This window comes from Manis javanica, chromosome 6 (genome assembly GCF_040802235.1).
Source record: "Manis javanica isolate MJ-LG chromosome 6, MJ_LKY, whole genome shotgun sequence".
NCBI classification, from domain to species: Eukaryota; Metazoa; Chordata; class Mammalia; order Pholidota; family Manidae; genus Manis; species Manis javanica.
In genome coordinates, this window is record NC_133161.1 from 101,384,597 (window position 1) to 101,404,296 (window position 19,700).

Consider the following 19,700-nt stretch of genomic DNA (forward strand, 5'->3'; position numbering starts at 1 on the left):
ACAGTGGGATTTAAATGGGCTACTCAGAAACGGTGCTGGAAGAACTGATTCGCCATTTGGAAGATAATTGGTTTGCATTTCCAGCTCCTTATGTATTAGGATAAAGTGCAGGGAAAGGAGTTGTATTTCAAAACTCCAACCATAAAACTAGACTATAGATAAACTACACAGCATACAAAGTTGTATCTTCAACTGTGGAAAGGCACTATGGAAAGATGCAGATCAGCTAGAAAATCTCTCAACATCAACATGTACCTCCACAATTCCTAAATTTTCTACAATTTGCAGGTGTTATGCGATTCTCTGGAGTTTTCTTTGTGTTCAGGGCTCTGAGCTCTGGGCTCTTTCCCCAGGTTTCCAGGGTGTGCAGTGACATCATGAGGGGCCATGTTCCTGCTGCATCTCAGTTCGCTGTGCCAGTCGGTGGAGTCAGACCCTTAGATCGTTTCTGTTTCTGACAGTTCTTTGATTCTCAGAAGGCAGATGTCAGGACTGACTGAATTAGTGCATCTGAGAGTATTTGAAAAGTTAAGAGAACTTGTCAAAGGGACACAATTACTTAATCACTGTCCAGTTTCTAGTGACAGTGGTGGTGTTCATTCCTTTGGGCTTGGGAGATAATGTGCAGCTCACAGCTTTCATTAGGAGGTGGCCTTGGCCAGCCGCTGCTTGACAGAGTTGCTGGGAAGATTAGAAATAATCTCTACAAAGGGCCTGGCTTTTGTAGGCACTTAGCAAATGTCAGATTTAACACGATGTGACTGAATCCTTTCACTGTAAGCCTTTCTAAACTGGCCTCTCTTAACTGTCTTTGACTTTAGTCATTAAAGAAGAAACTAATCACAGTGAAATGGCAGAAGACTTGTGCAAGATAGGATCAGAGAGATCCCTCGTGCTGGACAGACTAGCAAGTAACGTCGCCAAACGTAAGAGCTCTATGCCTCAGAAATTTGTTGGTAAGAGTTAAACGTTTGCTGTCTCTTAAAAAACAACTACGCGGGTGTTTTAGACTCAGATGGTAATTAGTCAAGGGTAGAAGAAAAAATATCTCATTGCTTTTAAAAAGCCAAAATTGGGAAGCTTCATATTTCTTATATTTCTTAGAATTCTTTCCAGTAGGCCTCTTAAAAATAGCAAATATTCTCCTGGTAGTTTTTCCTAGACATGGTCTGGCAACGTCAAGGACACTTGGTGAGAGCTGCCTGTGGACACTTCCTGTCCTTCTGGGAGGGGCCAGGTCAGTCTTCCCAGGCCAGGCCAGGGGCTCGCCCCACAGCCCCCACCACAGTGTCCCAGTGCAGTAGGGAGCTTATTGTCCCACTTAGATGATCAAATGCACCAATCACATCATCCAGGCAGACACCCGAAGTGCAGGTAGAATGACATCTGGGCAGGTGTAAGAACAGAAGTGCACGAGATGCCAGGCCCAACCTGGGGGTGACAATACACAGCCTTCTGGCAAAATGGCCTGGCCTTTCTAAGCCTTGGTTCCATTCTTTACATGATTCACAGGGTTTTGTGAACATAAGCTAATACCAAGGATGTGAAAACACTTAAAGTCTCAGTGTGAAGGTCACTTATTATCACAGGGATGATATGGAAAGAGGACCCTGGGGGGAAAGTCATGTCCAGGGCACAGGACCCTGGGGAGAGGGTCATGTCCAGGTAGGAGATCCGTGATGGGGGAGGGTCTTGTCCAGGAAACAGGATCAGTAAAAGCTTCATCAAACTGACCATGACCTTGATGGAAGAATAGGATTCCAGCACATTATTGACAGTGAAGAATGGGAGAGGATGCTAGGCAGGCAGATCAAAATAAAGAGAAATGGTGATTTTGGTTGTGGGGGGAGGCACAGGGACGTGCGGGACAGGATTGAGGAGCAGGGCATGCTCTGGGCTAACTCATACACCCTCAGGGAAACAATAAAAATAAAGTCCCAGTAAGCTATGGCCACAGGACGAATAGCCTCTGAAAGCCAGAGTGAGAACTCTATCCTCAATCAGTAGGAAGGAGAAAGCATTGGCATATTTTTGGAGTAACATCTTAGAAAACAGAGACCGCAAGTGCCAAAAAAGGATTGGAAATGGCAGCAGTGGGGTGGGGGTGGCATGGAGAGAGGAGGGAACAGAGGAGAGGGACACAGGGAAGGGAGGAGGTCAAGGTCAGCACAGGGACCAGGTGGTGGAAACTGTGAGGCACGGTGACCCTATCGCAGTGCTGATCAAGTCAGGTTCGGGGAAAAGACAAGAGTTCTGGGTTTGAATTTCAGGGACCTCCTGGTGTAGATATCACAAGGGAGCTTGAGAAAGGTACTTCAGGAGAGACGATAGTTTATCTACATCAGGGTCAACCGTGAGCCCGGGTTGCAGAGGGTGCCTGCGGGCTCCGGCTTCCCTCCTGCCCTTTAAACAGGTTCCATTTGATCAAGTTTTAAATGGAGGTTCGTCATAGGCTGGCAGCTGGGAGGTATGGGGGAAGGAAGGATTCAGTTTAAAAATAAAAGTTTGCAAACCACTGGCTGGAGATACTATGTGGGGAGTCATCCACAGAAGTGGGAGTCGGTGGACCGTGAGCTAGAGGGAGACCTTCCGCAACGGGAGCAGGGGAGGAACGGGGTCCCAAGCAGCAGCTGGCAGGTGGCGTGGGGAGTTAAGTGGCACTGGCCGGGTGAGAATGCAGGGCCCCCCTGCTGGGCAGCGCACAACACAGGGCACCAAGGGGGACTGCCTGTTGGCAGCATCCCTGACCTTGGACGCCATACGACTTCCTCCTTCACGTTAGGAAGCCAGAGCACACCAAGGGCTTTGTCAAGGAACATTTGCAGCCCGTTTCAGCTTTTGGAGAATTCAAAGAGAATTCAAACCAAATGACACTATCCGATACTGCCTCGGGTGAGACTGCAATGTGGTGTTGTCTTGAGATTTAGATGCTTCCCTACTTAAGAAATAAATAAATAGATAAAATAAACCCTCAAAGCTTAGGTGAACAAGAAGCCTTGAGGGGAGAGAGCGCACACAGAGGTGTAATGGGAACAGTTGGAGGAGGAATTAGAGTGGGGGCGGAAAGAAGGGCCCACAAGCCACTGGGCATCCTGTTCAGCGTTTCCCCAAGAGCCTGGTGATTAGCAGATTATTTCTAAAATAATGCCTCTTCTTGTCCCAGGTGCCCACCTTGTCCTCAATTCAATTTGATGGGATTTTGATTAACGACCCCTAACTTTCCAGTTTCTCCATCTCTAAAATAAAAAAGGGATTGGTCCCTAAGTTCCCTCTTCACCTCTAGATGCTGAATTTATCCTTTATATAAATCCAGAAAATATGTAGGAATATAGCTATTGTCATATATGCTGGCCCAGTAGCAATGGAGTTGAAAGAGCTCCAGGTTTGCATTCAAGAGACCTGGGTTCAGGGTCCAGCTCCAGCTATGACTACTGACTTTGAGCACGTGTCAGTGGACTCTGTCCCCATCAGTGCAATGGGTGCAGCGGCTCCTGCCTTGCCTCCCAACCAGTACTGTTCTGAGGAGCAAAAGGGATAATGAATGTGGCAGTGTTCTCATCACTGGAAAGTACCTTAGAAATGTAAGATGACACTATTTTCATGTTGAATATTGCTCAGAATGGCATATACTTTTGCTTAATTGATGCATGATATGTGGCTAAAATTTTTTAATTAAACTTTTTCATGAATGTAAATAAACATTTATGTTGCCAGCAACATTCCTCACCATTATGTCATCTAAGATCTCATCCTCTGGGATAATCTGATATAGGTCGGCAGGATGGATGAAGCCCGTCAGAAAAGGGATAATTTTACATAGCAATGCTAATCATTGTTCTTGTTCTGCTGATTGTGATGAGAAAATCTTTAAAATACAGAACAGGAAATAAAGAGGAAAAAAGCAATGATCAATATTCCTGCTTCCCATTATAATTATCTTGGTATATTACCTTTTTTTTCAAGGAAAGAAAAAAAACCTGTTGTGTTATTAAAATGACACATGGTTAATATAAAAAATTTTAATGCAAAGATGAGTGTTTTCCAATCACCACAAAATCCAACATCCAAAAATTACCAATCTAAAGAGTAGCTGAACATCATTGTAAGTAGTTTTCTCTTCATAGCTGTGGGAGTGAATGGGATGATGAGCAGGCAGATTGATAGATTGGTGTGGAACACACACTTCTATGAGCTACTATCATACTATAAATGCTATTTCAAGTGAAAGTATCACTTTTATATATGTCTTAAATTTTAGAGGTGAAATAAGAAGCAAACAAAACTGGAAACATTGGCTGATCTTCAAATAAACATTTTCTCACAGAAAGATACCATTTTTTAAAGAGTTTCTCTAAAATTAAAAGTACATTATTATATAGTAAGAAAAACAAGACCCTCAAGTCATTTTCTAATCCACTTGTTTCAATTTAGGTGGTATCTACTGGCTTTGAAAAATAAGGACATTATTTTATTTCCCAGTGTTTAGTTATATTATTATTTTTATATCACCCAGTTTCATAATATCCACATTCTATTCTGCAATCATAATTCTCATAGTAGTTTAGCTGTTTTTTTATTAACTTTACATTTAAATAGATTCAAGGCTCAGACCTGGTCCTTTTAGTACTATTTCTATTTATTTTGGTTAATCTGTTAACTGGTTGGACTTTACATCCAAGCAACCTTTTCCAACTTTCTTCTTCTCTTGATCTCTGGGAAGTTCTCTTTTCTACGAAAACATCTTTTGTTCCATCTGTTAGGATCTCCATTCAGGGATCCCAGTTGTCCTTATGTCAGAAAATTTGTCTTCTATATCTGTTAGTATTTTTTTAAGTTTATTTTTGAAATTGTTTTCACATTTATTCACTGTTATGATCTTGTGCTTTTCCTCTATGTCAGTAATACCATTTTTAGTATTTTATGTTCTATTACCTGATGCTTCTAATCCATGTGTCAGTTCTGTAGTAATACTGTTTTGAACATCATTTTGATTCTTGAGATCCAAAATCTCCTCTTTCATCTCATTCTGTTGCTTTAACATGCTCTTTCAGTATTTTCTGTCATTGAATCCATGTCACAAAGCAAATACGAGACATTTCCTCTCTTCCTTGAATTAGGCTTTTTTCCAGGGATGGGCTATATTGGTCTTTTTTACTTCCTTTCTTCCTACATTCCCTTGTATTTCTAGAAAATATTTTCACAGTAACCATGACACTTCTTTCCATCTTGGGCTAATAGAGCCTGATTGACATGTCAACATTCTTCCTACTGTATGTGAGCCTTATTTTTTTTTCCCCTGTGAGAGATATTGGCTTTTCTAAATCATTTCTAAAGAATGCCAGGGGTGGGTGGAGGAGGGAATGCAGGTGAGGCCAAGTGCAGGCTTTGTTAAAAACTCTCTCTGTTCTCTCTCCCTCGTTTTGAGATTCTGCTTAAATGCCCTAGACTAGTTATCACTGAATTGGGGGGAGTGATTCTCCTCCCCACAGGGAGATGCTCAGGGCTTTGGGTCGCTTCCACCTCCGCCAACAGCATAGAGGACGTGAGAGCAGGCCTCACTGCTTGCTTGGCCAGTGTTAGTTAGTCTGTCCTGGCTACCCGAGGCTTCAGCAACTGCTCTTTGATCAGGAGTGGAAAAAGACATTTATTTGAATTGATTCTCTACAGACAGGAGGATACTGAGGAAAATGTAAGGACTTTATTGATTCATATGTAAAGTTTTTAGAAATGACATCAGCAGCCAAGCTTTGCTGTGTATCTTGTACCAGAATTTCTTTCCTTGGTCCTTGATTTTTTAAAATATGTACTTTAGAATATGTTTGTTTCCTTAGCCAATTGCCAAAGTGAATTTTGGGGGTTTTTAGTTTTCTCACTCTGTGGAGAATTACGGAAGAGAAATGTTGTGGATAGTTTCAATATTCCTTCGTATTCTAAATATGTCTTTTTTTCCCTACACTCATTTGTTGTTGATAACCAAGTTTTTAAAACAACGGATCTGATTGGCTGTTTGGATAACCACAGAGCCAGTGACTTTGTGGAGAAACAGTATGATTAGATGGGAAAGTGGCATTTTTATTGGGGCTGTAAACCTGTTAGTATATATTAGCATTGGCCTCAAAGTTGCCTCCAACTCTGCTCCTTGCCAGGGTTTGGTAGAGGGATAGACTGGGGACAAGCCAGAATGGATTCATTCTGTTCTAGAATTGGTGTAGCAAGACCTTTAGCCTTCAAAACATAACAAAACAAAAAGTTAAAAATTACTGTGGTTTCAGTAATGCTACCCAACTACTTCTCGTAACCTTTAATGGAGAGAGACACCCCTTCTGTGTCACTGCCTCCCAGCTTCCAAAGAGATCCTGTTTTGTTCAGTTTCTGCCGAGTTTTTGCCGAGGGTGTGACCAGCCACCAAGAGGTCTTCTTCCCTTAATCTAAGGATCACACTGTACCATTATCAGGACATGTGCCACTCTTGGCCAGCAGCAGATTAGAATGAATGGAAGCCAGGCCGTTAGATGATAAGTTTCCCTTGCAAAGCAAGAAATGAGACCTAAAGGCTCTGTATGGCATGATGGAGCGTACTCCTGGACAGTTATCAATGGACAGAGAATTTTTTTAAAGGACTATTTATGAGCTATTGAGTACTTTGTCCTTCCATTGCTAAAATGGCAGGTCTTCCAGCAGACCTCAATGTCAGGTGTGGGAGGTGTGGGGACTCCGTGCTGCCACCACCCTACCAGCCACCAACAGCCTATAACCTGGCCCCTTGTGGCTACCTTCCCTACCTTACCTTCCCTACCTTGCCCTCCCCACCTGTTCTTGCCCTGGCAACTGAGAAGGGCCCTCCTGCCTTCATACCCTTCAGTGGCTTCCCATCCGCCTGTGGGCAAAGCCTCTGCTTGGTCCAGCCCTGCCTACCGATGTGACGCTGTCCCCTGCCATCCCATGCCCAGGGCTCTGGCCCCACCACCTTCATTCTGTCCCTCCAAAGCTCTGGGCTGTTTCTCATCTCAGTTTCCCCTTGCTGCTCCCGTCGTTGGGACACAAAACTCCACTTGCCTGGCTGATTCTTCTAGGTTCACAAGCCTGTGTGATGCTCTGGAAGCAAGCCTTTTTTTTCTCCCCAGGGCCCCTCAGACTGGGATGCTACCCAACTGCTCTGGGCAAGCATGCTTTAATGTCCCTCTACCCTGTTAGCTGTACACTGCTAACCATGGGGACCATTTCATGTGCTCCCCTCTCTATCCCTCCTGTCTGCTTTATGGTAAAAGCTCAATGAAGATGCGTTGAAGGAAAAAACAGCTTGTGAGGGCTAAAATGTAAACAAGCATGGCCCAAGGGCTTGGACTTGGAATTAACTACACTGAAAGGAAAGCCAGTCAGCAGCTCTGACAGTAGGAGGCCAAACAGTGAATGAGTGGATCTGCATATTAAGCCATGGTTTCATACTGAATTTATCAAGAAGGTGTATCTTCAAGGAAACTCATTTTACTTTTATGCAAAAGCTATCTTCAAGAAGCCAAAGCTAGTCCCAGATTTCCCCTTTCCCCAGGAAGCCTACTTGCTCTAACAAAGGGACTATTATTGAGGTGAAGCTCTTTGCTGCTGAGTGCTGGCGAGTTCCTTGGGCATCATTCATGCTCAGTAATCTTTGAAAGAACAAATGAATGGCACACCTTCACCTGGCACCTTCCTCAGTTTGCTCCCAAATTTCCACCCCGTGGCTCCAGTGCTGCTAACAATTGCAGGGCAGGTGAGATTTGAGGAGCATCAGGTGGGGACTGACCATATTTTTTACTCTCTCCATGAGTCAGAGCCAGCTTTGCATTATTGACAAGAATGATATCATTTTATTATAAATAATACACCAGTATCATATATTTTGATTAAATTTCATTCTAGAGTTATTCAAGTTATGAATTTAAAAATATATCTTGTAATGCTTTAAGTAAAAACATAATGCATATTGTGAACAATCTTATAATTGTGTATCTTAAATAAATTTATGATAAATTAACTAGGTATTGTAAATTACTTAGAACACTCTATTGAAAACACATCATTTGAAAATTAATCTTAAATTAAATGTAATACTGCTTAGTTATACCATGCATAGGAAAAGACACACATATTTGTGTAGTCTGTTTGAATATGTGCTGTTGAAATTGACACGCACCGTCTTGGCTTCAGCTACTCATTGTGCTGCCACCACCCTTACCAGCCACCAACAGCCCATTTGTCCAGCCACATTTACTTAAAGGGCAGCTCAGGCAGGTCCCTGTGCTAGGTGCCCACAGAGATGCTCCACCTTCCAGTATCGTGGAGGTGTTCACATTGCACGTCTGCAGGCACACCGGGACACCACTAGGTCGGTGCCCCCCTTGGGTTAGATGTCAGCTGTTACCACAGAGGTTTTCCAGGCCTCACAGACTGTCACCTGCTTCCCACAGGGGACAAGTGCCTGTCAGACATGCCCTATGACAGCAGTGCCAGCTACGAGAAGGAGAATGAGATGATGCAGACCCACGTGATGGACCAAGCCATCAACAACGCCATCAGCTACCTGGGGGCCGAGTCCCTGCGCCCCCTCGTGCAAATGCCCCCAGGCAGCTCTGAGGTGGTCCCAGTCATCAGCCCCATGTACCAGCTCCACAAGCCGCATGTGGAGGGCCCCCCGCGGTCCAACCACTCCGCCCAGGACAGCGCCGTGGAGAACCTGCTGCTGCTCTCCAAGGCCAAGTCGGTGTCCTCCGAAAGGGAGGCGTCCCCGAGCAACAGCTGCCAAGACTCCACAGACACCGAGAGCAACAACGAGGAGCAGCGGGGCGGCCTCATCTACCTGACCAACCACATCAACCCGCACGCGCGCAACGGCCTGTCCATCAAGGAGGAGCACCAGGCCTACGACGTGCTGCGGGCGGCCTCCGAGAGCTCCCAGGACGCCTTCCGGGTGATCGGCCCGAGCGGGGAGCCGATGAAGGTGCACCGGTGCGAACACTGCAGGGTGCTCTTCCTGGACCACGTCATGTACACCATCCACATGGGCTGCCACGGCTTCCGTGATCCTTTTGAGTGCAACATGTGTGGCTACCACAGCCAGGACAGGTACGAGTTCTCGTCCCACATCACGCGGGGGGAGCACCGCTTCCACATGAGCTAAGCCCCCTGTGCGGCATGGACCCCCTCCAAGAAAAGCACACGGGCCACTGCCCGCCCCTCCTGCCAGCAGCACGGACTGCGCCAGAACACTGTGCTTTGATTTCTAGGTGGTGTTCTGTTTCGTTTTGTTTCAGTTGGTTGGTTGGGATTTGATTTGCTTTTTGAAAATAAGAGTTTTATTGTTAGGTGCAGGGTTACATGTGGAGCTCCCAAAATTGCTGTCTTAGTAGACGTTTCATAGACTGCTAGCTGAACCCCACTCATGCCGCTTCCCAGAAACCCCTCCTCCAAACTGCTTATCATTGTCAGAGAGAACCTTACAAAAACAGGCCAAAGCCTGGGAAGGAATGAGCCAGTTCACGCGTAATTCACTCCGCACAGATGTGGTTTCCCAGGCCCCGGAAGCCCCGAGCAACAGCACCTGAGGTGTGTCCCAGTGCCTGTGGGCTCCAGGTGAGCAGACGCCCCAGGTGAGGTACCGCCATCGCAGCGGGGCTTAGACACCATGCCGAGGCCACAGCCTGGGGCCGCATGCATCTAGGGCGGAGAGCCTGCAGTTTTTTAAAGATGCTATTCTAAGTCATATTCTACACAGGAAAATACGTCATTGGGGAAAAGCTGTGACCATCAAGCACCCTGGGCAGAGGGCGAGATGGTGGGAGGAGGGTGCAATGGGAGGGACAGCCTTTCAGACTCATCCTCCATGTCCAAACCAGGCAATACTGCTCGGCCCTTGAGGCTTGCTGCAGGTGGAGTGGACTCTTGTTCCTGTGAGTGTACTGGAGACTGTGGTCCTTTGCTTCCCAGCCCCACTCCTTCAATGGCCAAGAGTCTTTCACTACATTTGTAACACCCACCCTGAAATTTGGACCTCAGTTCCTTTTGAGCCTCTCAGACAGTAAACTCCTCAGAAACCAAAGTGTTATTCCCAATTCCAATCTTTCCTTTGGGTATCTATTCCCTCCAGGCTGGTTCTACCTATGACCAGAAGCCTGTTTTCCTGCATAAGGGCCCACCCACAAAAGTGCATGTTTGTTTGTAGCCACAGGTCTAAATTTCTTCCTGTTGGTAAATTTCTTTCCCTATCTTCACTGTATATTATTCTTGTTTTAAAATCCTTAAAAGAAGGATTCAAAATGACCATTAATTTTCAGACCACAGAAATAAGACAAGTGAAGCCATCCAGTGTTGCTGGCACACAGAACCTACCTGCTTGAAACTAACCTTTCAAACAGTCTGAAACTCTCTCCTGCAAGGACAAAGCAGCACCCGGGTGCCCACACATAAATACGATGGATGGCCCCGCACCCATTCTCACTGGGTAACTGGGTGACCAGCCCATGAGGGAGAACAGGGAAGGGGCAGGTGACGCTGGAGGCAGAGCTTCCCCTGCAGGCTTAGACTTCCAGTGCTCTCTGCAGCCCCAGTGCAGTGCTTGGGGGTCCGAGTCCCAACCAGAGAGGGGCTTCCTTCAGGGCTATCCCCTCATTAGGAAAATAATCCTGACCACCTAACAAGGAAGAGCACACAATTTCAGATGTTTACAGTTCTTGTCTTTGCCAAAACTAAACCAAGATGTACATGAGAAAACAGGAAACAGTGCATGTAAGCACCTCCACATGTCATCCCAACCCTGGGTGCCTGTCACAGTGCCATTGACCTTGGGGCTGGATGATTCCGTGTCATGGGGACTCTCCCGAGAACTGCAGGGCATTTAGCAGCATCCCTGGTCACCACTCAGTAGATGCCAGTAGCATCTTCAGTTGACCACCAAAAATCTCTGCGGACGTTGCCAAATGTCCCCTGGAGACAAACACCCCAAGTTGAGAACCACTGCTAGAAATGAATCTAAGTCAGTGAAAGGTCTGGGGACCTTCCAGAAATAAAAACACTGGAAGAATTTTCCCAGGGAGCAGCCAGAACCTGACTCGTGTTCCTTTGGATTCATTATAGACTCTGCAAATGAATTACTCACCCTCAGTCTTTAGAAACAGGCCTGCCCGAGTGCATTTGAGTTTGTTGAAAGGAGGGAGTCTACACAGATAGCATTCCTGGGTTATGGGTTTCTTTGATTACAGAATGGTGTAGCATTTTGAAACAGGAAATAAAATGGTAATAATTTAGACCATGGCACACCAGTGCCCTGAGTAAAAGAGAGTAGATAGGAGCTGGCTGCTGACAGCTTGAGGCCAATATGCAATTCCTGAGAAAGATAACACTTCCTCCAAGTGAACACGTTCGAGGTGATAGACTTCTTACCAGCTTGCTGGCCAGTTGCACCCGTTCTGTTCCAGTCCATCCATCCACAGCGTCAATTAGTTGAAAGGAGTTATTTTTCCCCATGGCTTCAAACAAAGCTTACCCAGAATTGTAAATAATCGCTACAGGAGTTCTTTTTAAAATGCTTTCCCCTTCCTCCCACGGCCTTTTATAGCCTATATAACTGTCTATTTACACACCTTTTATTGTGGTTTCTTATCGTAACACCATGTTTCTTTGAACTATTGTATTTAAAGTAAGGTTTCACATAACGTCAACAAGTAATTAAATTATGTTTGAGAGGTGGCCATATTCTGTACCAAAAGCTGTTACCGTTTTGCACCTAGCTGGTAAAAGTAGGATTCTGCATGACCTCACACCTTTTCTTTGTGTGGTTTGTTCTGTTGTTTGAGGGTGTGTGTGTCCTGGGAACCGCTGCGTACTGAAGTGTGCCTACATTTCACGCACTCTCATGTGTTTAAGTATCAGAGAAAGGAGAGCCGCTATAGCAGGTTGATCTGTTGACTTCAACGAGAAATCACTGTTTAGTGTTCCTGCCCCACCTGTCACCCAGCTTCCCTCCATGCAGAGCCTGGACTCCTGCCCCCTGCCCAGGTCCCTTCTGTGATGGGTGCCACAGAGCATGGGCTTGACCTAGACGAAGAGTCCCTAAGAACTGTGTTACTGCTTTATCACCAAAGGGCATGTCCCAGCACCAGTCACTTCAGATGCCAGCATGTTCCACTTGCTGTTCAGAATCAACAATGTAATGAAATTTTAAAATCTTCCTTGAGAAAAAGAACTACATGTTACAAGAATGTGAGTTTTGTTTCTGTTGAGTTTTTTTCCTATTTTTGTGCGATTTTTTTGTTTTGTTCAGATTACTTTGTGACTCTTATAGAGTCCTCTTTTTGCCAAAACAAAAGCAAGATGAAATGGACTTATATACACAAACCATGAAGCAAATGTATTTCTCTGTCCTGCTCTTAAGTTCCAGCAATAATGAAGGGTCAACTCTACTTAAAATCCAGATCTCTCTCATTCAGTTCAATGTGGATTTTTTTACTTTATAGTGAACCAAAATCAGACTTATTTAAGATGTCCAGGCATCAGAAAAAAAGCACATATGCTCTTGTTGCATAGCACTCACTGTGAACAAGTGTGACGAGATATTAATATGCAATATTGTTTCCAATACTTTCTAATACACTTTTTTACAATGTTGTGTGTGGTGACTGTTAAGGTCCAATTTGTTTGTATTCAATGCAGCTTTAGGTCTTCAGCTGCCACTCTGGCAAATACATGTACAGGATTGTAAATGAGGAAATGCAGTTGTATTTCCAACCTGCCTCTACGATGATGTTAAATTATTTCTGTTTAGCTGTGAACAAGGGGTGTAACCCCTGGCGGAATAGAGTATTCTTTTGTACACATTTTGAAATGCTTCTTCTGTAGTGATAGAACAAATAAATGCAATGAATACCCTGTCGGCCCCATCCCATGAAGTCCACACTGGTGTAAGACAGGGCCCCACAGAGTGGCCGCCTGCTGCTGTCAGAGAGGGCAGAGGCCGCCTTGGGGTAGGGAGAAGGGGAAGGCACCAGCTGGGCCCCACGTGTGATCGTGTGCCGCAATGTTGTTTGCAGCATAGCTGGGCAGTTCAGCAGACTGACCGCCTCCTGTCCTCAGCCCAGCTGGCCCTGGAGAACTAAGGCTCAGTCTTTGACTTCCAAATGTGGACTTGAGGGTGGGTGGAGGTAGTGGGCTACAAGAAATACATTTCCAGCTATTCATCGCACACTTCATGATGCCACCAGTGGCAGGCCCATGGCTGTGGGAGCACAGAAGACAGTGACCCACCACAGTGGCCACCTCACAGACTCTCACTCAGCACATTTAGGCCAGGGCTGGGTGAAACCAGAAGGCTTATCTCAGCTTGGCTTCAGGGCTGCATTATTGCAAACACTGTGAAAATCCTGGAGAAGTGGCCAGACATCATACGGGTTCAGATTAGTGAATAAGATGAGACCAGTTTACATAGTAAAGCATTTGATCCAAACGAGGTGAGACCCCAGTGAAATAAGCAGAATGCACTGCTTCAGAGTGGCCCCAGGCATCAGGTCCCAAAAGGGACCTTCAAAAATACTGGAGCTTCCCAAGGCAGCATCTTTCCAGGACCTTTGCAGCCCACTTGGACTACCTCACCGTAAAGGTGTGCTGCCTTCATGGAGAGGTGTGACCATCCACTTAAAAACTGGCACCTATACAGAAAAAAACAAAAAACAAAAAAACTGGCCTTGTGCCTTGTGACTTCTCAGTGATCATGGATCCAAAGAACAAAGAGAGAGGGTCAGATTCACTGACAACTAAGCTGGGCTCACACTGAGGGGGAAAGCAACTCAAAAGGGTGGGGGCTCGATGGGGACAGAGAAGACCATGTTTGTTTACATCTTCGCTGCTCAAGCCCCACAATGACTGAGTCTGTGGGAGTACATGTGACCACTGGGGGAGAGCAATGTTTCAAATGTCCATCTCCAGAGGCACTGGTAGGGTATTAGGCTTCATTTCTTGACTCACACTCCCCTTTTTTTAGGCCATCATAAGAAGGATTATTCTCATATAATTAGCAGGAACTTTCACCACTGTAACCCTTTGGTGTCTACTTACCATCCCCTGGTCCCTGCAGACTGTTGGTGAGTCCATGGAGCATCCGCTCAATGGGCCCAAATGATGCGCCTCACTCTGGAGAGGCTGACTGGGTGGGGCGCCCCCTTCAAAGGGTGACAGTGAGGACCAACAGCAGTTCACATGCACATCTGGAACTGGGAGTCAGGAAAGATCTGCCAGGCGGGCCCCAGGGGACAGCACCTTGTCCCAGGTGGGCCCCAGTGAGGTAAGAAGAGCCAGCAGCAGGCGCTGAGGGCCAGAACAACCCAAGTGAAAGTGATATGTGGACACAAAGCTGCCAGCCTGCCACCAAAGCCAGCACAGCTGGAGCAGCCCCTGAACTCCCAGACCACGTTTCCCTGGGGGCAGCCCTGGGAGCTCCTGGGGGCGTTTCCTCATTGCCTCTGAAACAGCTGCTCCTGTGCATATCCCTCTAGTTCTGATGAATGTTGCAGTTTTAAAAGTCACCCTCTATTTTAATGTTTGTGTGAAATGCAGGGAGCTAAACATAAGAATTGGCAGCTCAGAGACCAAATCCCTGATTCCTTTTCCAATTAATTAGTTGTATTTCTTATTAAAATAAAATGTGTTGGGGCTTTTGTGACTCCTCGGCGAAACCTCGCATTCTCATTGGAAGCATATGGACTCTCAAGGAACAGAATCCCATTGGCTGTTTCCAAAGTTATGGTCTTTTGTGAGGCCTTTCATCTCCAGACACACAGCAAGGTATGTAAAGGAAACTCAAGGAGCTGAGCAATCAGTACAAGACGTGGGGGAAGTTCTCAGACCACCCGCACAGGAGCTCTGTGCCCCTTTAAGGCCAGGGCATCTCTCTGAACACCTTTGGCCTTGCCCAGCACTAGAGCCCAGGGGCTCCATGAGGGCAGAGCCATGGTGCTGCCTCCTGCTGCGGAGTTTGCCCGCCTCTCACCAGGTAACCCATCCCACCCTGCTCTAAGAGAGGACATGGGTCCCTGACTCTTAGAAAACTGTTCTTCCTCACAACCCAGGCCCTGCCCTCCCATCAGCTTCTCCCACCATTAACCCAAATCCCCCGTTCCCAGCTGTGGCTACCCGAGACTTCCTCACCCTCTCCATCTTTCCCCAGGCACCAGGTTATCCAACAGTCCCCCACGCAGATTCCTCAAATGCAGCTCAGAATCAGCTGGGTGGCTATTACAAATGCAGTTCCTAGAGACCCACTCTCTGGAGCTGGAGTTCTGCATGGAGTCCACTCGCCAGATATGGGACCAGCTTCCCCAAGTAGGCTAAGCCAACTCCCCATCCTGTCGCTCCTCAAGGCAGTTACAGCCTTGATCCTGTTCTCCACACCCAACCAGGTTCTATTTTTTGAAGAGGGGTAATAATTCCTGTCTTTCTCTTCGCCTCTTGAGTTTGAAACAACTCAGATATAAGCAAGAGAATCAGAGAGTGGAAAACCAAAATACTTGCTGTTTTCAGACTGTTGCTGACTGTGGTTTCAGACTTGCAGCCTCCAGAACTGGGCTAAATAAATTTCTGTAGTTCATAAGCCACCCACTTCTAGTATTTTGTTGTAGCAACCCTACAAACTGAGATGGTGCTCAACAGATATTTGTTACATAACCATACATGTAAGATGATTAAATCTATTGCTCATTGAAGGCTAAGGAGGAATTGGCCCCACATCTCAGATCCTGTATGCACTGTTAGTAGGAAAAGGGGAGATGGGCAGAAGGTTTGAAGAGGGGAGTGTGGTTTTGTATAAGCAATTATCTGATGAGAATGGGTCAGCTTTAGAGAGAGGCTGCAGGGCTCAGAGTCACAGCACTCGACTGTTAGGAACCTGTGGCGGGCATAGGAGGGTGTTCAGGGAGAGAGGCAGGATGGAGGAGACAGCTTTGGGACAGCCAAGGAGAGGAAACGATTTTTCGAGCAGAGGGAAAGCCTGTTGAGTACAGCATCTCACGACTCCTCAATGCAAAAAGAGAAGCCATAAGCAGGTCCCAAAGAAGCAGATGAAATGAGGACGGGACTGAGAAGAAGCCACTGGCTGAGTATCCAGGACACTTGCAGCAACATCTGTGGGCAGGCAAGGTGGGGCCTCGAGAGAGACACTGGCAGAGAAGAAATGAGGAACTTGGTGCCTCATGGGCCTGGACCTGATGCCTCAAAAACGCCAAGTCCTAGGCAGTGTTTCCCTAGGGAGGAAGGTGGAACCCTCACTGGGAAGCCCGCTTACTCTTTCTGCTTTTGTCAAGGCCAAGCACAGGAGCGAGGCCGAAGTCCCAAGCTCTGTCTCCTGAGGCTGCCCCTGTCTGGAAGCTGTGGTGCCTCCCTGCTGCTGGGCAGCAGGGCGCTGGCCCAGGGCGAGCAGATGGCCGTGGCTGCCAGAGTGAATCGGCACAAGGGGAAGCAGATGCAGTCACCACCATCCCCATGCACAACTGGGAACCAGCCGCTGGGGGCGAGATTTGCATAACAAGGATAATTTGGTACCAAAACTGTCCCCTGAAGTGAACTGCATGGATCTCGGTACAGTTAACAAATTTCAGTTCTTCTTTCCCATGTTTTGTCAAACCAACTAGATGTGACATTGAGTGTGTGAATTGTCCAAAGATGTTCTGTTCCTCCCTTGGTGAGTCAGCCCAGACAGCTCCCCTCTCCGCCCTGCCATCCTTCGGCCTCAGCCCAGCTCACAGGCTCAGGGTGGGCACGGGCGGCCTGCCCTGCAGCACCCTCCCCGCCCGCCCATCTCCTGGAAGCCCTCGGGCAGGCCAGGCTCCCCGGTGCGCTCACTGTGGCTTCCCGGGCGGTGTCACCTCCTGGGGCACCTCACGCCCTGCTCCCAGCCAGCACCTGCACAGCTTCCTCATCACCACTGTGCCTCCTACTTCCTGTGGGCGAGGGCGGGCCCAGGCCCGCGGCAAGAAGGGCCTGTGGTTTTGGGGCCCTCGGTTTGATTCCCCTTTCGGAGTCCGCCTCCCTTCTGGACACTGCCCGTCCCAAAACCTGCCATGGCTCCCCCTTGCCCACACCCAGATCCATTCCATTAAGCATCAGGATCCCTTTTTTGAATTACCCTCATATCATCCTGCAGGAACACAGTTGTGTGTTGATGATGCAGTGTGAGCTCAGGGTGGCCTGCCATGATCCCTGGGACCTCCAGAGTTCAGGGAGCCTGCTCCAGAGTTCAAGTCCACCTCTCCAGAGTGGCATTCGGCCTGAACCCCACCCCAAGTGCTCTCTCCAGCCTCCCAGCTGCTGACCTACTCAGGTAGCAATGCTGGGCTCATTGTACCTAATTCTTGGGGCTTTCTCGAGACCAGGTCTCAGCATCCCTGGAAGCTTTATCTGAGTCTGGGCCTTGGTTTTCACAGGGCTGAGTCAAGGGCCCACCTCCTCCATCGGACTGTGAGCCCCCAGAGGGCAGAGGTCTTGCCTCAGTCATCCACAAACCTACAGCAGCATTCAAGGTCAGGGTGCAGCATGGAGGGTGGGATATAGGATGGACCCTCCACCCCACTCCCTGAGCTCCCTGAGGTAGATAATGACCTGGACCCCAAGCCCACACCTCTTCCTTCTGAAGCCCACTCCCATCTTTCCACTTGCTTCAAAGCCCAAGTCACTCTTCCCAGGGAAAGGCAGGAGGCAGTAGAACACAGGCCTGCCCTGGGCAGCCTGAGGCTCCCCTAGACGGTCCTCTCTGCATCCTAGCCTTCAGGCCCTTGCAGTGGGTCTCAGCCAGGGGACAGGCTGAGTGGTCCTGAGGGAGCTGCTGTACTGGAATGAGAGATGCTGAAAGGCAGGGAGGCAGGCCTGCCGCATCCCCTGGCCAAGTGCATTTCAGCCGAATCTTGAGCCACAGAGACAGAGGGGGAAGAGACAGAATCACACAAAATGCTCAGTGAAAACCAGAGAAGGTAGAGAATGGCAGACTAAAAAAGAAATGAAGAACAGAGGCAACCAGTAGAAAACAGCAGAAAATGTGGCAGATAGAATCCCACTGGCATGCTCCCTTCAAACATCTTCAGGGCACATGTGCCAGTTAAAACCCAGAGCTTGCCTGAGTAGACCCACCAATGAGCCCCAGGGACATGTTGCCTACAGGAAAGTCACTCTAAGTAGAAAGACGTGGATTAAGAGCAAAGGGATAGAAATGGACTTGTCATGCTGGTGCTAATCTAAAGAAAGCAGGAGTGGCTGTGTAACTTTTGGACAGAGCAGACTGCAGTGCAAGGAAACCTGTCAGGGATAAAGAGGGTATTACATCATGATAAAGTGGTCGGTTCTCCAAGCAGGCAAAACAGTTCTTAACATGCATGCAACAGAGCATTAAAATATAGGAAACCAAAACTGATAGGAACGCAGGGAAAGATGAGTCCACTATTACAGTTGATGACCCCAACAGTCTTGTATCAGAAATGGACAGATCCAGTAGGCAAAAATTCAGGAAGGGGAGTTACCTGAAAGATCTAACTAGTTGCTGGAGTGAAGAAATTTGAGGCAGAATGACAGCATGAGGGCAGGTCTAGAGGCCCAAAGGGAACATCACTGGAGGAAGGCCATGCCACTGATCTTGGCTAGAGTATCCTGGGAGGGCCTGCAGCCTCTGTGGGTGCAAACGGGACAGCCCAGTGCAGGGAGACCAGAGGGAGGAGGCGCCCCCTGTCCTGGTCCTGGAGCAGCCAGGCTGCTCAGCGGCAGCTTGGCCCTATGGAGGAAGGGTGGAGATGGGTGTGAGCATCAATTTCAGGTAGTGAAACTAAGGCCAGGGAAGCTGAGTGACTTTTTCAAGGTCACAGAAAGTCACCCTTGAGCCACATTTCCTAAAGCCCATTATGCATAATACAAAAAGGAGTGTGGGCCAAGTGATTCAGGAAAAGCCACAGGCTCCTGCCACCTCTAGGAGATGCACTCTACAAGTTAGCCTTTGAAAGGCTTCCAGAAGAATGGAGCATAGTTTATTTAATCCCACAAATAGATTTAGCCCACAAAATCCCCACCACCCCTTTTTTATTAGTATCAATATGTGTATCACTCTAGGAGGAGAGACCCTTCAGAGCACTGGGAACCGCACCCAACCTGTCCCAATCTTGTAGAAGCTCCCTGGCTGTCCCCCAGCACTGAAGCCCCAGGCTGCTGCCCAGCAAGTCAGTCCTGGGATACCAGGCCCTGTGATGCTCATGATGGTTGTCAGCACCCTCGGACATGGATGGAGACACAGGCTCAGGTTGGTGACTTGGAGGTTGTCACATATCCTGGGCCTGAAACTGCAGTGACAGCACAGGCCCTGGCCAGGAGAGTGCCCCCAGCGCTCCATGGAACCAGTTGGTGTCTCTGCCACAGAAGAGTCCTTGCATGAGCTGTTTCCTGCCTTTCCAGGACAGAGGACCTGTCTCGAGGGCACATCCTTCTGCAGCCAACATGGGTGTAATGGGGATTTCAGAGTCAAGACTGGGGGAGTAAGTCTATTCTCTTTATGGCAGGAGAGAAAGAGGCAGGGCTATCATCTTCAGCAGCCTATGCCTCTACTCGATGGTGACATTTAGGGCCTGGGCAATTCAGAACAGTCTCAGGTCCTATCTGTGTTGACATATGAAAAGTAGCAACGTATCATTTATATCATATATGTTTTG

General features: G+C 47.6%; 1 protein-coding gene across 12 annotated transcripts in view; it reads left to right on the forward strand.

Moving 5' to 3' along the window:
• IKZF1 (IKAROS family zinc finger 1) overlaps positions 1–19,411 on the forward strand; it is a 96,250-nt gene extending 76,839 nt beyond the window's left edge. For 7 of the 12 annotated variants that reach the window (XM_036992940.2, XM_073239127.1, XM_073239125.1 and 4 more), the window contains 2 exons: positions 822–956; positions 8,448–12,900. In XM_036992940.2, the coding sequence (XP_036848835.1) occupies positions 822–956; positions 8,448–9,157 (845 nt within the window). In that variant the 3' untranslated portion in view covers positions 9,158–12,900. The other 5 variants (XM_073239124.1, XM_073239128.1, XM_073239126.1 and 2 more) reach the window with 3 other exon arrangements.
• The last annotated feature ends 289 nt before the right edge of the window (positions 19,412–19,700 follow it).